Genomic DNA, 23,254 nt, shown 5'->3' with positions numbered 1-23,254 from the left:
TGGAAAAAAACAAATATTCATTTTTTCTTCAGTTTTGTTCGAAAATTTCACCTCTGCCTCCCCTTAAGGAGATATGGGCTTAAACATGTCCATGGCTATTGCTTACCATTTTCCTATTTTATACATTTATTATTTGTATTTAAAAATTATTTTCATGTAATTTATATTAGTTAATAATGTACTCCTGAAAAGGGCCTGTCTTTTCAAGAAAGAAGGAGAAAAGAACTTGAGACTTGGTGCTGTAGAATTGTTCGAATGGATGGAAAAGGAAGTGAATCTAGACTTTGAATTTGAGGTTATTAGAGAATTCTAAAAATATCCCAGAATTGACTAATCAATTTGCTCAACTGTATTTTGACTAAAGTCTCTGTCTGTCACCTTAATTTAAGCACTTAAGAGTATAATTCAATTAGATCATGAAGGAATATTTACCATAAAGCAAGTGTAGTTAGCCCTATGTTAATTTTACTACTGTCAACTGATTTATTTTCTCAACATTTTTGTATGCTTTTGCTCAGACTTGACTTTGTAGGATGATATGATAGTGATGTGATAGCATGTAAGTAAAATACTCAGCTCCGTTATAAAGTAAGTTTATTTATTTTCATACAGAAACTTTCATGACTCATTCTTCTGATCTTCATGTTCCACTTCTTTCTTCTGATCTAAAAAGAAAAGTTAGATTTTTAAAACGACTATTTTATTATTTTTACAATACAGTGAAATCTGCAGAAAGGCACTTGCACTCAGCAGCCACATCAGTAAAGACCCTCTTTTTTTTTTTTAATCTATTTAATTTCCAATAATTCGTATCAAAACATTACTTCATACAGCAGTAATGTCCAACTAAATTTGGCATGTGCCAGATCCACCTGTACTTCCATGTCAGAAGAGTGCACTTGTTTATACTGAAGTCCTGTCCCTAGCTACGTGTACGGACAGAAGGTCTGAACTTCCAAGCTCTATATGTGACCTCAATGCGAGTTACATGTTATTGGATCAGAAATTGTCACTGCTACGGACTATGACAAACTGTACCTATCAATGAGCAAGAAACTTAGAACTGTGCGCTAACTCAAAGTATATTGTTGCTTGTAAAATGTACACATGCACTGAACTTCTACTTGCTGAAAAGAAAAATGTGTGCTTCAAAAGAAATATGAGACAGACTGTACTGACAAAACTTTGTCATGTGTTCAAAATGTTCTGTGATACATGCTTAGTGTTTGGACTTAAAAATGAAATTAACTCATGAATGCATGCAATTAAATTGGATAGTTTCCACAGTTCAGTTGTTTGAATGTGTATAGACGGGTTTTACTGTATTTTAGTACGACAGCAATGGCACATTGACAGGGTGTGTAGTTTCTGTTTTTGATGAGAGTAAGAGATCTGATCTCGCTTATCAGAAAGGTTTAAGCAATGAATATGTGCTTTATTTTGCTTGAATTCATATAAAAATATCTATTAGTGCATACCTGCACAAACAGCGCTCAAAGAGCGCGCACGCTCCTTTGGAGCGGGAGAGCCATGTTTACCGCTCGCCAAAACGGAGAGGAAGATACGTCAGAATGACATAGACTTGCTATAGGTAGAGGAGAGGGAAACGACCACTCAGTTATCTAGTGGAGTGCAGTGTGTAGGCCTATTCTCAGTAACTGTTTCACGTTGCTTACCTACTGCTACAGTACAGTATTGAGGAATCTAAAAAACGGAACATAACATTTAACGATTTACAGCTCGGACTTACTGATCTTCAATGTGACCAAAGGACTAAAGATCGTTTGAATAATACTACTAGCCTGGTTGAGTTTTACAAGACTAAACATTAGCAATAATATCCACGACTACACAGGCTGGCTGTGAAAATGATTGCTATGTTTGGCTCAACATTTATATTTGTGAGCAACTGTTTTCTATAATCAACTTTAATAAAGGCAGACATCGAACATCTGTAACTGATGTTTCATTACGATCAGTAGGCTACTGTTCCTTTCAGCTGCCAACAGCATAAAACCTCGTTTTGATGTACTGATAAATAAAAATATAACAATGATATTGTACATTTAAGTAGGTATAAAATTTCTATTATTTCTGTAAAATAAATATTTCTTTATTAATTAATAATAGTCCAAGATAGTTTTGCAAACACTGAACGGGAATTCATTTCATAAGCACTCGTAATAGTACTTCCTTTTGTGTATATTTTGTACGAGATCACCCCTTCTTCCAGTCCACCCTTATACTGAGCGCAGCTAATATCTGCATTCTGCTCATGAGCTGTGAGTCGGCTCGGAGAGAGCAAACCTTGTGCAAGCCTGTATTAGTGTGTTATCACTTGTAAACTGTAGTTTGCTATTTACAAAAATCTGTATTTAAAATTGAGAGGTCCACACCTGTGGAGTAACGGTCAGGGCGTCTGGCCACGAAACCAGGTGGCCCGGGTTCTAATCCTGGTCGAGGTTTTTTCCGGGGTTTTTCTCTCAACCCAAAAAGAGCAAATGCTGAGTAACTTTCGGTGCTGGCATTATCACCTTCATCTCATTCAGACGCTAAATAACCTAGATGTTGATACAGCGTCGTAAAATAACCCAATAAAAAAAATTGCGAGAAATGTTATGATACTGTTGACTCGGAATGATATGTGCCCTGGAGAATGAAATCAGATGAGTGATAGATATCTGATATTTCAGAGGCAGTGATATGAATGTTTCGGAATTTTTTAACATGATGCAATGTTTGTATCGAGAATGCTGGACATCTTTTCAACAGCTGCTTTGATGAAAAGTAAGATCTATATCAGTTTTAAACTCCATTCATTCATTAGGTACCAGCAACTCTTAACCAATAATTTAGTCCTATTGTAATGAAACTGAACACCCGCCTGCGCTGCTACAGCTTACCGGTGAGTCGAGCAATGGATTGCGGGCATCTGTTTCCGACGTCCCTTGCATAGTGCGGTAACGTTTTGCTGCCTCTGTAGAATATGTTGGTTGGACACAAAATACTTTGCTAGCAGGATTGGTGCATGTGTGCCAAGTACAACTCCTGTACACATCTAAGTATGCTTGATGAAGAGCCTTACAGTCAGTGTGTTTAGCACAGTGGTACCAACATTTGCTGCTGCTGTACTCACCTTCAGCCTTGTCTTCACTTATGGCCAGGGGCAGCAGATCACCCCAATTGCTGGACCGCGCACATCTGTAAGGGAATCTAAAAACAGTTTTTAATGAGTAGCCCTTAGTATGTGCACTCGTATTTCTATAAATAACGAGTTTCACGAACAAAAGAGTTGACAAGTTCAAAATTCTGTTGCTGCAAGGTGCTTCTTATTTACAGAGAGCAAAATCATTTGAGTTGCCGAACATGAGCATTCAGTAAGTTATGGAGAAGGAAACAGCGAATTTCGGTGGTAAAATACTACAGCATGTAGAAGATGCATTAAATGGAGCAATACAAGCTGAGGGCAAGATGCTTTTCAGGATTTTGCTGTTTCCTCCAACTGCTTATATTAAATAGCCATTATAACTTTGCACTTGACAGTTGTTTGCATCAGCAACTTCCCATAAAAACTCTGAATACTGTATAGTAGTCTTCTGAGTCAATCAGAATTTAGCATTTTCTACCAGTTGCTGCATGATGTGTTACCACTACATGCGTAATTTGTATGTCAGTGTTATAAATAATCTGTAGTGCTGCTGCAAAGAAAGAGGTAATTCAGGAAACGGTGAGAATCCTTTGTGTGAAGTAATAGCATTAAATAGTCGGTATCAGAATTGGTGCAAAGTACTCTTGTGTAATGTCATTGTGTCAACATTGCATCTTGCTAAGCTGTGAGGTGCACAGTTACAATGGCTGGGATATAGTGTTAAATGTTGTTTCAATGTATAAGAGTTTATTTACTTTCCGTGTTTTGATGCTGTGAAGACGATTTCCTGTAATTTTCCCCCTGCAACACACATCCTGCACACCGTGTGCTTCTTGCGAATGAGAGGTGGTCGTACAATCCTTGGCCACTGTTTGTCGTCAGCTGCTCTGGCACCTGACACACACGAATGGTTGGGAAGAGCATCAACATATTTAGGAGTGCCAGTATTTAAGAATATCCGTGCTTTCTGCTCGTGCCACAATTACAAGAGAAGGCAGATTTGTAATGTTCCTAATTATGGAAGGTTGATCAGTATTTTTTAAGCTTTCAGACAGCCAGTCAAGTATTAAAGCATCAGTCACACTTCACTAATGGTTCACCAAGAAAAGTTTAGGCTGAATACGAAACAAAGTGAGAAAAAGGATGGGAATCCAAGATGCAGTGACTCCTGCCAGCGATCTTAAATGGAGGTGGGTCTGTACTTACATGAGATGGCATTTAGCACGTACGTGTGTGTGGTTTTTATACATATATATATTTGATTCCTTTAAAATAATTAAGGTAAAGGAAACCATATTTGTTACAGTAACAAATACAAATGACACTCGGGAGGAAATTAAACGCAGAATAAATATGGGAAATGCCTGTTATTATTCGGTTGAGAAACTTTTGTCATCTAGTCTGCTGTCATAAAAATCTGAAAGAATTTATAAAACAGTTATATTACCAGTTGTTCTTTATGGTTATGAAACTTGGACTCTCACTTTGAGAGAGGAACATAGGTTAAGGGTGTTTGAGAATCAGGTTCTTAGGAAAATATTTGGGGCTAAGAGGGATGAGGTTACAGGAGAATGGAGAAAGTTACACAACGCAGAACTGCACGCATTGTATCCTTCACCTGACATAATTAGGAACATTAAATCCAGACGTTTGAGATGGGCAAGGCATGTAGCAGGTATGGGCGAATCCAGAAATGCATATAGAGTGTTAGTTGGGAGGCCAGAGGGGAAAAGACCTTTGGGGAGGCCGAGACGTAGATGGGAAGATAATATTAAAATGGATTTGAGGGAGGTGGGATATGATGATAGAGACTGGATTAATCTTGCTCAGGATAGGGACCAATGGCGGGCTTATGTGAGGGCAGCAATGGATCTCTGGGTTCCTTAAAAGCCAGTAAGTAAGTATGTGTATATATATATATATATATATATATATATATATATATATGTTCTTATATTTGATTCCTTTAAAATAATGAAGGTAAAGGAAACAATATTATAAAAAGGCATTACCTTTCTTCAAAACGACGTAAGAAAATCTCTCTTTTCCCATATCAGATGTTCCCTCGAATGGCAGTGGGATGTAAGGTACCTCGAAGTTGCATGGAGTCGTATCACTTGCAAATCTAGGGCAAGGCAGATCGTGTGGGCACTGAAAGAGACACAAATCCTGGTATTTTAAGATTATGATTAACATTGCCTACAGTATTTATTATCTCTTACACACACAGTACATTATTTTCAACACTCCCTCTGAACTGAAAACACTTCTCACATCAGTGTTCCAGTATTCTACTACAACCATTATTACGTCATTATTCTCTGAAATCCCTTTTGATTTATAAAAATCACTAGGAGTGAGGACAATTGAGGACATGACCCGAATAAGAATGTTCACTGCTATACGCCTCTTTTCTGATTATTGCTGAATTCGTAAGTAGGGTGTCAGCAGTAATTGTAGAGTTTTGTATCTCTAGGTTCATTACACACGACATGAGACGGGTTTTGTCAGTGTAATGGGGAACCTCAACTTGTTCAGTGAGTCAGTCCAAGCAGGCTGTTCACGAGTGCGTCTCTTGTGCTACACGTAAACCATGTCTGAAAACAAAGGAGAAAGAAAGCTGTGGACAAAAACAAATGAAGAACGGAAAACTAATAGAAACAGTGGTAAATCATACCACTGGAAAATCATTTGTTTTGATAAAGTGTTGTATTAAAACTTGACATCACAACATGTCTCAAGATGATCAACAATCCATTTTTCGATTATTTCGGGATATGGGTGCTAAAATTCAACAAGATTCCTTTCTTGCTTCTTGTCTGCAAAGGAGAGACCTTCCTGATGCATAAATACCAACGGCTACCATCTGGCGTAATTTCAGCGTCAGCCTTGTGCTCATCATCTTTCATTCACTTTAACGTCTGGAGGACTCAAGTGGAATTGTTGAGTCTGAATCCACCACAAATGAAACCAAGGAAAAGGACATAAGAAGTCTGTCATTCTTGGATGAAGAAGGGAAAGTATGATGTGATGCAGTGCTTGAACAAATGACGGCAGCAGAAGACACATCTGATGATGCATAAAAACAACAAAGTAAAGTAAAAAGAATAAACCTTATATTTGTATTGATACATGTTTAAGTAATGTATTGAACAGGATACATCAGCTTCTTGTCTATGCGGATGACGTGAATATGTTAGGAGAAAATTCACAAACGATTAGGGAAAACGCAAGTAAAGAGATAGGGTTGGAAGTAAATCCCGAAAAGACTAAGTATATGGTTATGTCTCGTGATCAGAATATTGTACGAGATGGAACTATGAAGGTTGGAGATTTGTCCTTCGAAGGGGTGGAAAAATTCAAATATCTTGGAGCAACAGTAACAAATATAAATGACACTCGGGAGGAAATTAAACACAGAATAAATATGGGAAATGCGTGTTATTATTCGGTTGAGAAGCTTTTGTCATCTAGTCTGCTGTCAAAAAATCTGAAAGTTAGAATTTATAAAACAGTTATATTACCGGTTGTTCTGTATGGTTGTGAAACTTGGACTCTTACTTTGAGAGAGGAACAGAGATTGAGGGTTTTTGAGAATAAGGTTCATAGGAAAATATTTGGGGCTAAGAGGGATGAAGTTACAGGAGAATGGAGAAAGTTCACAACGCAGAGCTGCACGCATTGCATCCTTCACCTGGCATAATTAGGAACATTAAATCCAGACATTTGAGATGGGCAGGGCATGTAGCACGTATGGACGAATCCATAAATGCATATAGAGTGTTAGTTGGGAGGCCAGAGGGGAAAAGACCTTTGGGGAGGCCGAGGCGTAGATGGGAGGATAATATTAAAATGGATTTGAGGGAGGTGGGATATGATGGTAGAGACTGAATTAATCTTGCTCAGGATAGGGACCAATGGCGGGCTTATGTGAGGGTGGCAATGAACCTCCGGGTTCCTTAAAAGCCAGTAAGTTAAGTAATGTATTGTCTATTTACATTAGAGTGTGCAATTATTGAAGTGCAATAAATGCAAAGGAGAGATATGATTTAAGAAACTGTGGTATAACTGATGTAAACATTATGTCCTTCAATAAATCAGTTTTTTAGAGGTTCACAAGGATGTTAATTACAAATAACGCTGTTGTCTGAAAAAGGGCGTATAAAATGTTTCACAAAAATTTTTATTACAGAACTGTGATGCTGTTTCTCAACAGTTTCTCTTATTACATTAATTTAAAATGAATATAAATAAGGATGTGTTCCTGAATATTTAACTTGAATTCGATTGGCGTAGCAAGCTCTTTAACATGTAAATAACACTTATCTGAAAACACCATTTTTCGTTATATGCCCTTATTGACCCATGTCCTCAATTGAGACGAGAGGCTTGAATTGCATTCACAGCAACAAGACTTTTGTGGATTGGAGCAATTGTTTTCATGGAGACATCTTCGTAAAATCGCTTTGTTTTGAGCTGGGTAAATTTCATGTTGTACAATGCACGCATCAAGAAAAATTGTAATGGACATTTTTCAAACTATAATATCTATGCTAGGGACATAGGGAAATGCTTTAGTTTCTCATTATGCAGATTTGTGTTTACTATTGTTCAAATTTTATTTGATACTTACATCCCATAATTCAGGCAACTCTATAGGTGGAAACATAATGTTTCTTAAATTTTCGTGGCCCTCTTTTCCTTCTTGCTTCCATACATAGTAATAAATACTGATGCTACATGTTCGATTTTCTCATCAATAATGAATGTGAATTTGTCATACTGTCACTCCATCAGCATTGTCATTGTATATAATAAATGAAGACACTTACTGGCGACAAGACATGGGCCGTTGGGGCATCTCCCTCCTTCACAAGCTGCAAGATGAAGTCTCTTGCCTCGTTTGTTACCTACAAAATACAGAAATGGCTCTTAGCTTTGTTTTAGTTCCTGTCTCTCTCGCTCTCTCTGTATGTGTGTGTGTGTGTGTATATATACAAGGCTTTACCCGATTCCATAGCCTTGTATTATGAAAAGTATGAGACATACATTATTGAAAGTTATACCAATAAAAAGAGAAACTCATCAAGTTTTTGGTCCATCAACTGCTACAAGTGCTCGATGTGACCTCCTCGACAAACATCCACTCGGTAGTCTAACTCCTGCCACACCCGCTGGAGCATATCTAGCCACTGCCGCACGGATCCGGTTACTAAGTTCTTCAAGATTAACTGGCAAAGGAGGTACATATACTTGATCTTTGACAAACCCCCATAGAAAAAATTACAGGGAGTCAGATTTGGCGACCGAGGAGGCCAACGGAGAACACACCGATCGTTGTTAGAAGCCCGTTGATGTGGTTGATACCTCAGTTACATGAAGATAAACCAGGGTTTTTATTTCAACAAGATGGGGCTCCACCACATTTCCATCTGGAAGTGCGTGAGTATCTTAATGAGCATCTACCACAACGTTGGTGTGGACGGGCTTATATATATATATATATATATATATATACACACACACACACACACACACACATTATACAGTATATATATTCCCCCCCTCTTCCCAATGTTAAAAATTAATATGGTTTATTTAACGACATTCGCAACTGCAGAGGTTATATCAGCGTCACCAGTGTGACAGAATTTTGTCCCTCAGGAGTTCTTTTACATGCCAGTAAATCTGCTGACATGAACCTGTCTCATTTAAACACACTTAAATGCCATCGACCTGGACTGGGGTCGAATCCACAACCTTCAGCACAGAAGACCAGCGCTGTACCAACTACGCTACTGAGGCCGACTCCCAATGTTAATTCCTTCTACTTTTTCACGAAGATCTAGCTAATTTCCAAAGCCTCAAGTTATTGGCTGGTGGATTTTGCCTGGAGCTCTCTTGGTCAGGGTAAGTTTTCATACTTCCTGTAATTCTTTCCTTCTGAAGAAAGTCATGCTATAGATTTTTGCCTTAATCGTAGTTTGAACTCGCGATCCAGTAGCAAGCCAAGGTAACAAGAAGATCACAAAAGACTGTCCAGTAAGCAAATAAGTAAAACTGATAATTTTATTGTGATGTTATTGAGCAAAACCATGGTGTAAAGTTTCCACACCTTGAATCCAGCATTTGTGCCATGTTCCACTAGCACCAGGTATCTGTTCGTCTTGTTCCACAGGTTGACAATTGTTTCCAGACGACTTACAGCTGACGGGAGTTCGAGAAGTGTGTAAGCAGATACAACAATATCATACTGGAGCTGAAACACAATTGCAAATGATTACATTGCTAGAAAGGCAAGGGGAACGTTAATGGCGATATTACTTCATAATGACTAATTCAAGAAGTTGTTGTTGTTTTATTTCCAAGACAGGTGTGTACTGGCTGCTGCAAAGTTGGGTCGTCTATTATAGTGTGGCTATCAGCAGAGCATTAAATGACAGTGAAATCTGAGGATATTGTACAAGATGGCTCCTAGAGGAGACTTGTTAAGTATCTGCACCGTGTAGACATACTTGCTTCAGAGCTGTGTATCAGCTGGTAGTCATGTTTAACAAGACTGCTAAGTCAAATAGGGCTTAATTATGTAGGTATGTTTTATGCTCGACCATGCCGAAATGTAGTAATTATACACCTGGTAGTAGCCCTTTAATGCACCTCATTAAAGTACACCTATTCATTATAATTCAGTTGTTCAGCCAATGAAAAATCACCTTTGTACTGATTGTACCATTATAAAACCGCGAGTATCGATTATTCTCGGATATGCAATCGAAAGACAATTAGCAAAAAGTCACGGAGACTGGAAATCCAATACTGTCGCAGCAGGTTATGTTCTGTTACTATAATAATTAGCATTAATTGTAAATAATAATCAAATAAATTCAATTTGTCATCTCGTTTTTCAATTATAAATCAATTTCCAGGTTATATCAAGCCTAATCTTCATGTTATTCTCTAGATTATATCAAGGTCAATGACATTCGTTCCTCGGAAAAAATCAATACTTTCGCGTCTGCGCACATCTCACAATTTACGAGCTTGCACAAGGTCACTTCTGCTCTTCAGTGAGATGCGAATAAAATGAATACTTCTGAATAATTTCAAGTTAGAAATATGGTCGAGCATAAAAAGTCTTATGAAACTTGCCTATAATGGTAATTAAGACGCTCACATGAAAGTTATGAAACTTGCTTGCGCTCATTTCATAAACAAACATACTCGCGTCTTAATTACTATCATTGTAGGCTCGTTGCATAATGTACTATTATTTATTGTGTGTTTTGTTTTATAATTCAGCCCCTTGGGGCAAGTAATGCTAACATCAGTTGGTCTTCAGCATAAACTTAGATTGTCATTACTCATAAATAAATTTGATGAAATGGTAATTGATAATACCAGGGCATAGTAATGGCAACAGTGCTGTAAATCAGTGCTCCTAGCGGTGAGCATCGGAATCTTTTAGTATGTAATAGAGGAGTGATTATTGCATAAATGTGAAATATTAAAAGTCTTTAAGTAACCATATCTTGTGAATACAGGGACTGTTTTTCTGATTTGTATTAAGTAATACGGCCCTAAAAATGTTCAGTGGTATGAACACAGATGCTTCATAAAAATACAAGTTGCAAGAGGAAAAAAATGTAATCCAGTGCTTTACGGCATTACAAGAAGCTTGTGGGAGAGAAGTCCTACCATATCGAACTATTGCAATATTGGTGGAAGCGAGGCATTCAACGAGCTTCAGATCGATCAGTGACCAGAAATGATGCTGCAAATGATGTCCGCTGTCTTGCAAGGACATGGCAGAGGACTATATTTGAAGTATGTAATGTCAAAAGTAACAAAAATTAATTTAGTGTGAAACAGTAACTATGTTGCCATTACTATGTTTTCCTGGCTTTTAGTTATTAGTTTACACAATTTCTGAAGATAAAGCTTGTTGCAAGAACACATTTAAAAGTAGAAATATAAAATTGTGGCTTACCACTGTCTTGCCCCAAGGGGCTGAATTATGTATCAAGCCTCCGAATTCAATGTCCTGTGTTCAGTAACTGGATGTAGTATCAATAACACAAAACACCACTTTCTAGATTTCAATTAAACACATTTGTAAAAAAAAAACTTTTCAAATGTTTTTCATATTTAATTCTACCACATCTACGTATATTGAAGTTCTAAAGCCATTCTCAGTAATATAAAATGTTAAAGACGTCCTTGTATCACAAAGAAATGTGTATAATGGTGCATTTGAGTTACGTTTTACAGTCTAAGAACTCAAGTCCAGTGACAACATACCAGTTGGGAGGCTGGTAAGAACTGCCTATAGAAAACGCCTTTAATGGGCATTTCTTTGTCTTCGTTTCCTTCCCTGAGCAGGAGACTTGCCAGATCGTTCATATGCCCTGACGAGTCCACATTGAAGTGCTCCTGCATGCACTCAGTCCACACAGATCTGGCAGCCCTGCCAAACAGTTATGCATTATAACATAATAAATACAATTAGCAAAACAAGGCAACATACAGACCACCTGTAACAGTAATTTATTTCGGAAACTAGTGAATGAAAATTTTCGAGACAAAAATATTTATAACTAAACCACATGTGAACTTTCACTTGAGCTTGATTTCATCAATCAGCTCTAACAGGAAGTAGGGTCAATGGCGTATCACTTTAAAATTTCAAATAGAAGTCGGGGTCAAATAAGGTATCATTTGATAGAGCTCTTCAAAACAAACAACTTTCATAGGAAACGTTTCTATTAATTCCTACTCTTTCAATGAGAAAACGTATGAAAATACAATGTCATCAATATTGAGAAATGTTACAAGACGAAAATGTAAACAAGACAATTAATGTTGACATGTTTACTGAAAGGCTTGACAATTCATTAATTTTTTTATAAATGTTCAAACTGTCTGCCGTTCTGAGCAGCACACACCCGTTCTCTTCTTCTAACACTGTCAGTGACTCCTAACACTTCGGCGTGGTCAAGTGACTGGCAGAGTAGGAATTAATAAAAACGCTTCCTATGAAAGTTGTTTGTTTTGAAGAGCTCTATCAAATGGTACCTTATTTGACCCCGACTCCCATTTGAAATTTTAAAGTGATACGCCACTGACCCTACTTCCTGTCAGAGCTGATTGATGGAATCAAGCTCAAGTGAAAGTTCACATGTGGTTTAGTTATAAATATTTTTGTCTCGGAAATTTTCATGCACTAGTTTCCGAAATAAATGGCTGTTACGGGTGGTCTGAATCACCCTGTGTATTTTGTCATTATGTTCATGTTGCAAATGACATTGCCATTTACAGCTCTTTTCCTTGAACTATAGTCAACATACTTAAATTGAATCATTTACAATGCAACCAAATACGAAGGTGGCTTATTTATACATTGTGCACTTTAAGTAGATACTGCATGACAATTTCGAAGAAGTTTGCTTAAACCAGCTATTTGTACATTGCAATTATTTCTAATACAGTATTTTACTATTTGCGCAAATAGATAAATGTTTAAATATATTAGCATAATATCCTTCCGTTTGAAATTCAGCAGTGCCATCCTTCACACTTCGTTGATTGTGCAGAATTTTACCCATACGTAAGGAGGGGTTTACAACTAGTGACCGTTAATACCTGTCTACTTGTATAGCCATTGACCTGCACTAAATTCGCAGAGATCATTACAATTGCCATTAATTTTATACACAACAACAATTATTTACTCTGCTAATGGCTCATGTCGAAATGTCTCCTTAGATTGCGCACACAGACAGATAGCTAATACAGTGAAACCTGTTCAAATCGGAACCTGAATAATCCGGAATCCTGTCTATTTCGGAACAATTTATTGGTCCTGGCGAAATTTGTATGTATTATGTGTAATTTTTCCTGAATAAAACGGCAACTGTCTAACGCGGAAACGGAAACTGTCTGCTACTGTTCCAAACGGAAACAATATTTTGGACACATTATATTTTGTAACTATATTGTGAAACAGCGTGTAATTTCAAGAAATATACGAAATATGTTGGTCACTGAGATAAAAACAAGTTTTCTTTGAAGGGACTCGTCTGCCTAGTCAACAGGGTAATAAAATTTATGACCGACAGGCCAACACACCCTCGTACCCTCTAAAATTTTGCAAAGATTTTCAATGCTTCACACCCGTATACTATCGTAGCTAAACAGAGCGCAAGTGTAGTGATTTTCAGGTAAAAAAAAAATTGCATAAAATGTGGCATTAACATTTAGTGATGAAGTAAAAGTTATCGAGATAAAGGAAAATTAGAAACAAAGTCTATGTGAAATAATGTTGAAGTACAGTCGTGGAAAACTCAGGTGTGACACTTAAAAAAATAAAGATCATAATGAGTGAGTGGTGTGCGGCCAATATTGGTGACACAAAAGGAACCAGAAAGCAACTGTTTATGTGAAAATAAATTAATTGTTGTGAGAGTGGGTTCTTCATGACCTTTCAAAGAACAAGCCAATTTCTGGATCTGTTCTGCAAAGCAAGCTATTGAACTGGGAAAGAAATTAAATAAACCAGAATTCAAGGCTTCTAATAGATGGCTCCTAGTCCAATTAATTAATAAAGTGCAGTGATATGCAGTACAGGATTAGAGTATAGTGTTAGATATTAAATAGGATGAGATTAGTAAACTTTAGTAATGTTTAATGACTAATGAGTGAGTTACGATAATATTTATACAGAAAATGAGATTTTAATCAAGATGATTCACCAACGTAATAAAAGCGACAGAAAGCGATTTAATGTGATGAGTGTTAAATGGAATATTTTGTACTTCTTGCAGTTTGGGACATGCCATTTTGTTTCTCATGTATATAAATGACAAGATATTCCATTTTAATGTCACACCTGAATAATACGGAAACCTGTCCACAACGGAAAAAAAATTAGGACCATGTCACTTCCGTCTTGAACAGGTTTCACTGTATAAGAAATTAGCTGCCCATACTAATTGTGGATCCTCTGAATACTACCCATTACTACAAATTTGACGTTATTTCGTTATTAATTGTTTTATAATGCTGATGTATGAACCACATTTATACTGTTCTACAGTTATTGCACTTTATCAAAATTAGAAAACTCGAAGCGAAATGCAATAAAGTACAACATTATAAAGTTGTTTGATAATACACTATTATTTACATTGCAACTAATTGAAAGTAAGTTATGTAATGGGATGCAAACAGTATAGTCAGTAATGGATGCCAATTGACAGTAGTTGGTTTCTACATGCAGAATGTGCCAGCCTATATCTTATGTCATGCAAAGGTGTTGATACTGTTACCCTGTTTAAAATGGAACTGTTTATTGTTTCTCTGAATACTACCTTTGCCACTGGTACTGGGCCATATATTTAAATCAGTTGATGCACATATAGTAAAGGGTGCGGCAAAACATCCTCCCTAATTTAAAGTTTAAATAAAAAACAGATGGATCAAAATAAGGAAACTGTATTAATATGAATAGTATCTTAAAAGTGGGAATTTTTCATTTTTTGAATAACGTGTCTCTCAAGTAGTGTCCTTCACTATCAATGCATTGTTGAATGCGACTTAGGAAATTCTGCATCACTCTAACTAGCATTTCTTGAGGAATAAGACCAATTTCTTCCTGTATTGCATTTCTTAGGTCTGGCAAAATCCTCGGCCGATGTTTGAACACCTCAGCCTTAAGATGCCACCATAGAATAAATCGCAGGATGCAAGGTCTGGTGATCGTGCTGGCCAAGGGGACGTCACCACGTGAAGAGAAATTAAACGTCCGGGAAACATCTGTCTCAGGACTTGGAGAGAAATCTGAGCTGTGTGAGAAGTGGCTCCGTCCTGCTGAAACCATACCTGGTCAGTCTGCAGCGCATTGACTCTTGGTGCCAAAAAATTGTTGATCATAAAAGTGTACCTTTGAGTTTACTGTCACAGTAGCACCATCTTCTTCAAAAGAGTAAGGACCAAGCATCCCGACTCTTGCAACCGCGCACCATACAGTAACATGGTCGTTATGTAGAGGTTTTTCATGAAGTTCACGAGGGTTCTGTCCACTCCAATATCGAAAATTTTGATGATTCACGCATCCCGATAAGTGAAAATGTGCTTAATCACTAAAAAGAACTACAGCATCTTCAGGCACATCTTAAAGGATGTTTGCACTTGACCTCACACGATTTTCATAATCACGTTCAAACAATTCTTGAACAGCGACCACGAGGGAGAATCTGGAAGCGTCTCCGGAAAGCACGCTGGGCAGCGACAACGGAATTACCACTTACCAGAAACGATACCACAGCGTAAGCACGTTCTTCACCCGTCCACGGCATAGTTGGAATTCGTTACAGATTACAATTTGCATTAATTGAATGTCAATTCCGTGTATTCGATGTCCTATTCAATTCTTGTTGTTTTGCGCATGTCATTTGATAACGCTATGGCAACGCATGTAAACCTAAATTTCCCGCTGTTTAGATACCATTTATATTAATGCAGTTTCCTTATTTTGATCCATCTGTTTTTTATTTAAACTTTAAATTAGGGAGGATGTTTTGCCGCACCCTTTACTATATTTTTTCTTCCACAGGTAGAAAAATCTATATAAGATAAAAGTAAGTCAAAACAGAACAAAAACATCACTTGTATCGGTAATGTAATAATATAGAAGTGTTGAAGAAGCTTTTGTTTCGTAAATGTATTTTTCCTTAAAGTAATGAGTACCAGGTTGCTGTTCCAACTCCTGACCCAAAGTCAAACATTGTCCTTGGCTTAAAATCAGGCTGCCGTGTCTTCATTTCCATAAAAATTCTTCGAAGCGCAGCAAATTCTGGTGCAAATCTTGCGACCATATATTGCAGTGCCCTGTGCTCATCGTACTCTATTGATTTCCAAGAGGACAAAGTGGGCTGCAGACGTTTCACCACTTCGTCTTTGTACTTCAAGTGGAGCTCAGCCTGCTCCTGTTCTGAGAGTGAGGACGCATCGATTCCATCTGAAAGCAAGAACAACTCCTCAACCACGATTCATTTTATTCAGATTTTTAAACGTAATTAATGATCATCAAAGTCCAAAAAAAAAAAAAATGGGTAAAACAAAAGAGGATTGTAATTTGCAGGTTCACACTGAAATCACAGTACCGGTACTCTTTGACCAGAAGGTTGCTGAACTTAGGCAGTGGTCCAAACTACGTTGTAAGAAGGTTCAATACTGACAACGCAACATTTTCTTTCTCAGTAAAATTAGTGGCGCAACACAATGGGGAAGGGGTAAAGGGGTAAGACTTACTCCCCTAAAAATTCAGAGGGGTAAATAGTAGTTTCTGCCCTCCAAAAATATTATAGAGAGCTATATTATAGTTTTTACCCTTTGCTGTGACCAAAATTTCAAGTTTATTATTTATCCTAATAAGATGAAACAACTTCAAAGTCACTTTGTTAAAATAACAAAATTTGAACCATTGCAGTGTGCTGTTTCGTGTTTTGTGTGCTCATAAATTTATTTGTTTAATGTTAATTTAATTTGACTGAATGACCAACAATCAAATAAACGCCATTAGTAAAAAATGATTAATTAATTAATTTTATGGTGGCAAAGTTTTTATTTTTTATTTATTGATCGAACTTTTATTAATATTAAACTTTTCCTATGAAGAAGTCGGTCACTAATTCCAAGATCACATATTTTCTAAAAAGAAAAAGATAAATGGAAGATAAAGGTAAAAACATCAATATTATATATACTATATCACACTCTTCACATCCTTCTTACCAGAGTTGGGAATTTTGTAATCAACTGTCGATTACACTCACAATTGCAAAACTAGCTTTCAGGTATAGCTCCCTGTGAAGCTGATTTGAATAATTTCAAGGGAAAAATTATTCCGGGGCTGGATATCGAACTCGGAACCTTTAGCTAAATGTGCCAAGGCTCTACCAATTGAGCTACCCAGGAACTCTACCAAACCCCAACTCAATTTCTCCCTTTATATCCACGGACCTGAAAGTGGGCTGACAAAGCCAAAGGTCCCAGGTTTGATACCCAGCCCTGGAACAATTTTTTCCTTGAAATTATTCAAATTATACAGTCACAATTACTAAAACTGCTATCAGAAGTGTGGAAAGGGTAAATAAGAGATTGAACATAATGTTTGAAGCATTTTTTTTTCTAATTGCTTACCATCAATTTCACAAAAATTAATACAGCATTTAACATTATGTTTCAAAAATTATTTATTTCAAGTCAACTTTATAAAATGTAATTAAAAGTACTCTAATTTCCTCATCACAATTTTGGTTGAGACTTGTCATGAAAATTCCACGCCATAAAATCCTTTCCTCCTCCCAAAAATTACGTTGTTGGACCATTGAGCAAACTGTTAACTTAACTTAGTTTCTGTAGCAAAGTGCAGAGTGCGAACTTGTCTTGTTCAGCTTCTACACTGCAAGGTTTAAATGGGAATGTTCAGTCACTGGACAGTTCTATGTGAACATTCTCTTTTATTAGATAAATGCTTTTATCATATTCCTCTCTGAGGAAAGGTAACTCTAAATTAATAAAAGACATAAAAAGTCTTAAGACATAAACTTTCACTTTTTTCTTGGACTTGACTGACTTCTAGAATCATGAACTTTGCATGTTTTTTTTTAAATATGAGAAATTTTAATCTGAATTTTAAACTAATTACAATGTCATTTTGAAGTACAACGCAGTATGCGACATAAACCATCTACACATGCAATTCTGATCTCTCTCACCTCTAACTCTTCTATTGTTCTTACATTTCTTTTCTACCTGACGTTGTATCTCCTTCTTTCTGACTCTGATCTCCCGTTCTTCAAGGGGTGGCAATCTGGCCCTCAGGTACCTCACAAGTGCTGCTCCCTCGGTACTCAGTGCTTTCGTAGGCTTGTCTAATAACAAAAGAGCATTCACAGATATAGTAAAGCTTCGATTGTCGTCGAAATTCTACTAATTTTCGTTTTTGCCAGATCATGTGCCAGTACATTTCTCCTAGATAACTTGAGCATTCAGTCAGGCACCCAAGTGTTTTGTTTCGTGGACATCTACGAGTGTGTCAGTTGTTGATTTCAATGAGCTAGCATTGGTAGTGCAAACAGCAGAGGTACAGAATGTTTCTAGCTTGGTCTGAAGGGTTGTGGGTTCGAGTACCGCCTCGGGCATAAGTGTTGTGTTTGTATTAGTTTAAGAAAAATGTAACACAAAGAAAAATAAAATAATTATAAAAAAATTAAATGGTGTCAAGTGAAAATGGAAAAAGTCAAAGATGGTAATCAAACATGATGTCCCATCAAAACACTCAATTCTGGAATAATTGAACTTTTTAAAATTATCTGTTAAAATCCTATATCGAGTCTAATGGATGTGGCCTTTTTTTAAATAAATTAAATCAATATGATGGTGTCAAGGCATGTTATTTCTTGCAATATATAATTTCTTACAACATTATAACGTTAAAGAAAGATGAATAATTTCGAGAGAAAAATTGTTCCGGGGCCGGGCATCGAACCCGGGACCTTTGGTTTAACATACCAACGCTCTACCAACTGAGCTACCTGGGAACTCTACCCGACACCGATCCAATTTTTCCCTCTATATCCACAGACCTCAAAGTAGGCTGACAACCATCAAGCAACCAACTTCGAGTGCACACTAACTCCGTGTGACTTAAATTGTGGTTTTCTGTTAACGAACAGTGACGTGTATTATTCAAATCAAGATTTCAGGTATAACTCCCTGTAAAGTTGATTTGAATAATTTCGAGAGAAAAATTGTTCCAAGGCCGGGCATCGAACCCGGGACCTTTGGTTTAACGTACCAACGCTCTACCAGTTTGTACGTTAAACCAAAGGTCCCGGGTTCGATGCCCGGCCCCGGAACAATTTTTCTCTCGAAATTATTCAAATCAACTTTACAGGGAGTTATACCTAAAATCTTGATTTTTTAAAGAAAGATGTTTATATGCAGCTAGGTTTTATCTTGAGCATAAATTATTGTTTTAACATATGCATTAAAATAATTTTGAATATTGCAATTTTGGTAACTATCACATTTTTGTTGGACAATTAATTATGATAGCCAGCGCTGTATTTCATTACATGAGTTATCACATATTATATCTATCGTAAATTCTGTTAACACTCTCGAACGACAGGCGAGTTAGTTCAGCTCTGAGCACTACAGCAGACTAGTGGAGTTCTCCGCCTAAGCTTTATAACCATTGCCAATTGAAGCTTAATACATCACATGCCGGGCTATCTCTCTTCCTAGCCCACCAAGTCTACACTGGACAGATCGGTTATTTTACAATGCTGTATCAACATCTAGGTTATTTAGCATCTGAATGAAATGAAGGTATTAATGCTGGTGAAATGAGTCCGGAGTCCAGCACCGAAAGTTACGCAGCATTTGCTCGTATTGGGTTGAGGGAAGACCCCGGAAAAAACCTCAATCAGGTACACCGGGGACAGAACATTTAGAAGCTTGGAGGCCGTTACTTTTAAGCGGTCCGACCACCCCCTCCTCCCGCACTAGCAGGTACGGTACCATTCAGCTGCAAAACATTTTCTGAACAGTAGTTATTGTATTGTGAGAGCGCAGCTGGATCAGTGAAAGTACTGTAAGTGGTCAACATTTTCAGTTAGTAGTGAAACGAACAATTCTGCTTGTGTGGGCTCTTCTGTAGTGACGTCACTGAAGCCTCTAGTTGTTCTGTCTCCGGTGTAACTTGGCCCGACCGGGATTTGAACCAGGGCCACCTGGTTTCGCGGCCAGGCGCACTGACCGTTACTCCACAGGTGTGGACAGGTTCATACAACTACTAGTTGTAAATTGTTTCAAAATTGTTTATAAAAACAAATTTGAGAACATTTACAAATTGAAAATGCATTCAGATAACATAAGAAAGAAGGAATATATTTTCATTACTCCATGTAATATATATTATGCTCAAGCATACAGGACTTAAAATGTTTGATTATTCACCTGACTATCTAAAAGAAAAATCCTTGTTATTTTAATTTTAAAAAAAACTGCATATTTTTATTTATAAACGAAATCGTTGAAAATTGTAATGAGTACCGTAATTCCATCAGCGTAATTTAACTGTGAAGTTTTTAAATCAGTAATATTCAACATACACCACTGGTGACCAGAGGTACCAACTTCTATGTAAAAGTCTGAGTTCGTTTCAGTGCATTGTAATTGAACACTATTGGGTGGGATTAACATTTTCCTTAATACTATTTCTTTTTTACTTCTTTTAGCAAGCAATGACCCTTCTTCAAAATATTGTTAGGAGCGATACACAGATGCATTTCACATTATCCTTTGACAATTGCACTACCAGTAAGAGAATGTTAACACAATAGGCAATAATATGTTTCTTATTGATATATTATTTTGTATGTAATTTATTTTATATTACTTCATACAACTTGAATTATGTACCAACAACTTCGGTACACAAAGTTAAAGAGAAGTAATATCCTGGGCTATGCGAACAATAAAGGTTGAACACCACTTGGTTTATATTGTGTATTTGTAATTATGCACCAGGTATCAGTGGACGTAATACTCACCCTTCATTACAGACTGCATGGCCTTTACAGCAACTGCAGGAACCTCTGCAGTGCTTGTTTTCATCGCCCCAGGATGTTTCCTTGGCTTCAGTCTGTTACTTTCAAACTGACTTATCAGCTCAAGTTCCATTTGGACACCGACTTTGTGTTTCGTTGCATACTAAGTAAACATAAAAAGGAAATTAGCATCTTATATCAAGGTCGTGGGAGATGATACTGAGGATAATGGTGAAGTGGGAGTCATTGTCACTGCAGCAATTCTTAAAAGCAGCCAGGTTTGCACAAGTGTCTAGCACCTCCACTTGAATCCAGGAATAATTGTTCTAGTGAATGTGCCATCTTTTATGGTGAGTTAAGAATTACAGGGTGATTTAGTGAGTACGTTGCAGACATTTAGGGATGATAGAAGAGACAATTATGAATAACTTTCGTATAGGAATCTATGTTCAGAAACATTCCTTTCGTAGTCACAAGCCTACTTAGTATGTTAGTCAGTGTAACCAACTAGAATCGAACTGAAGGCCATTCTTTTGAAGTTTGGTTGCAGACGACCTGTTTCTGCAAACGTTGGTGATTTCTCATAAAAATGGGATAAGCTAGTTGGTATCGTAAATAAAATTTTGGCTCAATAAACCTTGCAAATTGCTGATATGCATTTCTTTTATGGAAGAGCAAAAGGAAATGCAAGGAAAGTTGCAAGGTTTAGTGAATCAAAATTTCATTTACGATGCCAACCAGTTTATCCCATCGCAAATGTTTGCACGAACAGGTCGTCTGCAACCAAACTTCAAAAGGATGGTCTTGAGTTCGATTCTAGCTGGTTACACTGACAAGTCTACAAGTCACTGAAGTGTGAACTGTTGACTTGCAACTAGCCTCTCCATACGAATCTAGTATGATCAATGTACACCTAACTTGTATTCAAATGCAGGACTCTAGTTATTAGTCTTGTATTTCACACCTTATATGCGTTTCTGTAAAAATCAGAAGAACATGGAATGTAGGCCTGCACCTATTGTTTTTAATGCATGTGAATTCTCAACTCAAATTTAATTATCTTTTCAGTGAGACAGTATTGTTCGCCTCATATTCTGTATAGGTAATTTTGATTGGTTCATAAGACAATTTTTGTATGTATGAAGGAAGTAATGCATACAGAGTGTTAGTTGGGAGGCCGGAGGAAAAAAGACCATTGGGGAGGCCGAGACGTAGATGGGAGGGTAATTTAAAAATGGATTTGAGGGAGGTGGGATATGATGAGACTGGATTAATCTTGCTTATGGCGGGCTCACGTGAGAGCGGCAATGAACCTCCGGGTTCCTTAAAAACCATTTGTAAGTAAGTAAGTATGAAGGAAATAAGGATGGAATATTTCTTACTTTTGACTTAGAAATATGTCAATCTCCACATCGAGTATGGGTATCCATTCTGGGATCCATGGTGAAACCAAAGATGGTATAAATTCAAATGCTTACTGCAATATGAGCCACATCCGAGCCATGAATCAATGTAATCTTGTAAAAATTTGACTTGTCCCACATCATAAACCTTCATTGCTAATGTAAGATCTATGGAATATAATGAAATGTAATGTGAGCTTGAACTAATTTCGGAATGTCACCACAGTCTAGTATATACAGTCGCGAAGCTCAATACGTAGTAAATATGCAAACATTACATAGTTGCACACCACTAGGATCGCTAATATCGCCTCATTACAGGCAATGCAAAATAGAACCGTCACAGTCTATTGTTTCTAGCACCCTCAAAACTCAAGCTTCGTGACTGTATATAGTAGACTGTGATGTCACTACAGTGGTCACTTCATATGAAGACATACTGCATGCCCTATATCAATTACGGGCAAATCGCAATATAGCAAACGTAGAAGCTCCGCCCACGACCCCTTCCACTTTTCCCCTACTAGCTCATCAGACACTCTACGTGATAGGCGAGTGTTGTGTTGAATGCACATTTCATGTAGGTGGGGATAACTTCCCCTACTGGCGTTCGCTATATTGCGATTTATCCTCAATTACTTCTCTTATCATTGACTCACACTCCATTTGTAAAACAGATGACAAGAATAAAACATTCAAACTGACACAACTGTAGTTTCATTTCCGAAATTAGGTGACGTTCCGTGTATCCCTGATACAGCGCAGATTTTTTTATCCTCACATGACGTAAGGCCTACAAATAGCCAATTATGTCGACATGCAAAAAATACACCATACATATGACTCCTTAACTTTAACAGTAGGCCTACATAACCTATACAACACACTTAAAACCTAGAAAATGGTGAACGTTCGTTAACTCTTACCCTTCTGATATATCTTTGTACAGGAACAGCTAATTTATTATAATACATGTTCATTGCAACCTCTTTAATTACCCACGTTATAAGCATCAAATACAGCAATAATTAAAGTTTTCCAGACAATGTACGTTTGTTACGGATGAAGTCGCATTCGCATCATAT

The 23,254-nt window shown here is 37.2% G+C and overlaps 1 protein-coding gene across 2 annotated transcripts; it reads right to left on the bottom strand.

Annotated features, from left to right (window-relative positions):
- Positions 1–577: 577 nt before the first annotated feature.
- On the bottom strand, positions 578–23,234 carry LOC138711259 (ribosome assembly protein METTL17, mitochondrial). Of its 2 annotated transcripts, none has more exons than XM_069842685.1 (11): positions 23,096–23,234; positions 20,770–20,929; positions 17,950–18,081; positions 15,893–16,163; positions 11,447–11,612; positions 9,264–9,407; positions 7,981–8,058; positions 5,161–5,299; positions 3,904–4,042; positions 3,137–3,213; positions 578–665 (listed from the first exon to the last, which is right to left on the bottom strand). In XM_069842685.1, exons 1-11 carry the CDS (start codon positions 23,180–23,182, stop codon positions 619–621), a joined length of 1,440 nt encoding a protein of 479 aa, XP_069698786.1. In that variant the 5' UTR covers positions 23,183–23,234; the 3' UTR covers positions 578–618. The 2 variants fall into 2 exon arrangements, with proteins under 2 accessions (XP_069698786.1, XP_069698787.1); XM_069842686.1 differs by lacking the exon at positions 23,096–23,234 and adding an exon at positions 22,829–22,983.
- Between the last annotated feature and the right edge of the window lie 20 nt (positions 23,235–23,254).

This window comes from Periplaneta americana, chromosome 12 (assembly GCF_040183065.1).
Source record: "Periplaneta americana isolate PAMFEO1 chromosome 12, P.americana_PAMFEO1_priV1, whole genome shotgun sequence".
NCBI lineage: Eukaryota > Metazoa > Arthropoda > Insecta > Blattodea > Blattidae > Periplaneta > Periplaneta americana.
Note: the sequence above shows the minus strand (reverse complement) of the source record. Positions and strands in the feature narration are given on the sequence as shown.

Bases quoted from the DNA above. Each gene is read 5' to 3' on its own strand.
- LOC138711259 (XM_069842685.1), bottom strand. From the start codon at position 23,182: ATGCTTATAACGTGGGTAATTAAAGAGGTTGCAATGAACATGTATTAT. The intron at 8,059-9,263 runs GTGTGGAAACTT...TGTATTTTGTAG, and splicing joins GCACAAATGCTGGATTCAAG to GTAACAAACGAGGCAAGAGA. The intron at 3,214-3,903 runs GTAAATAAACTC...AACTGTTTTTAG, and splicing joins ACAGCATCAAAACACGGAAA to ATTCCCTTACAGATGTGCGC.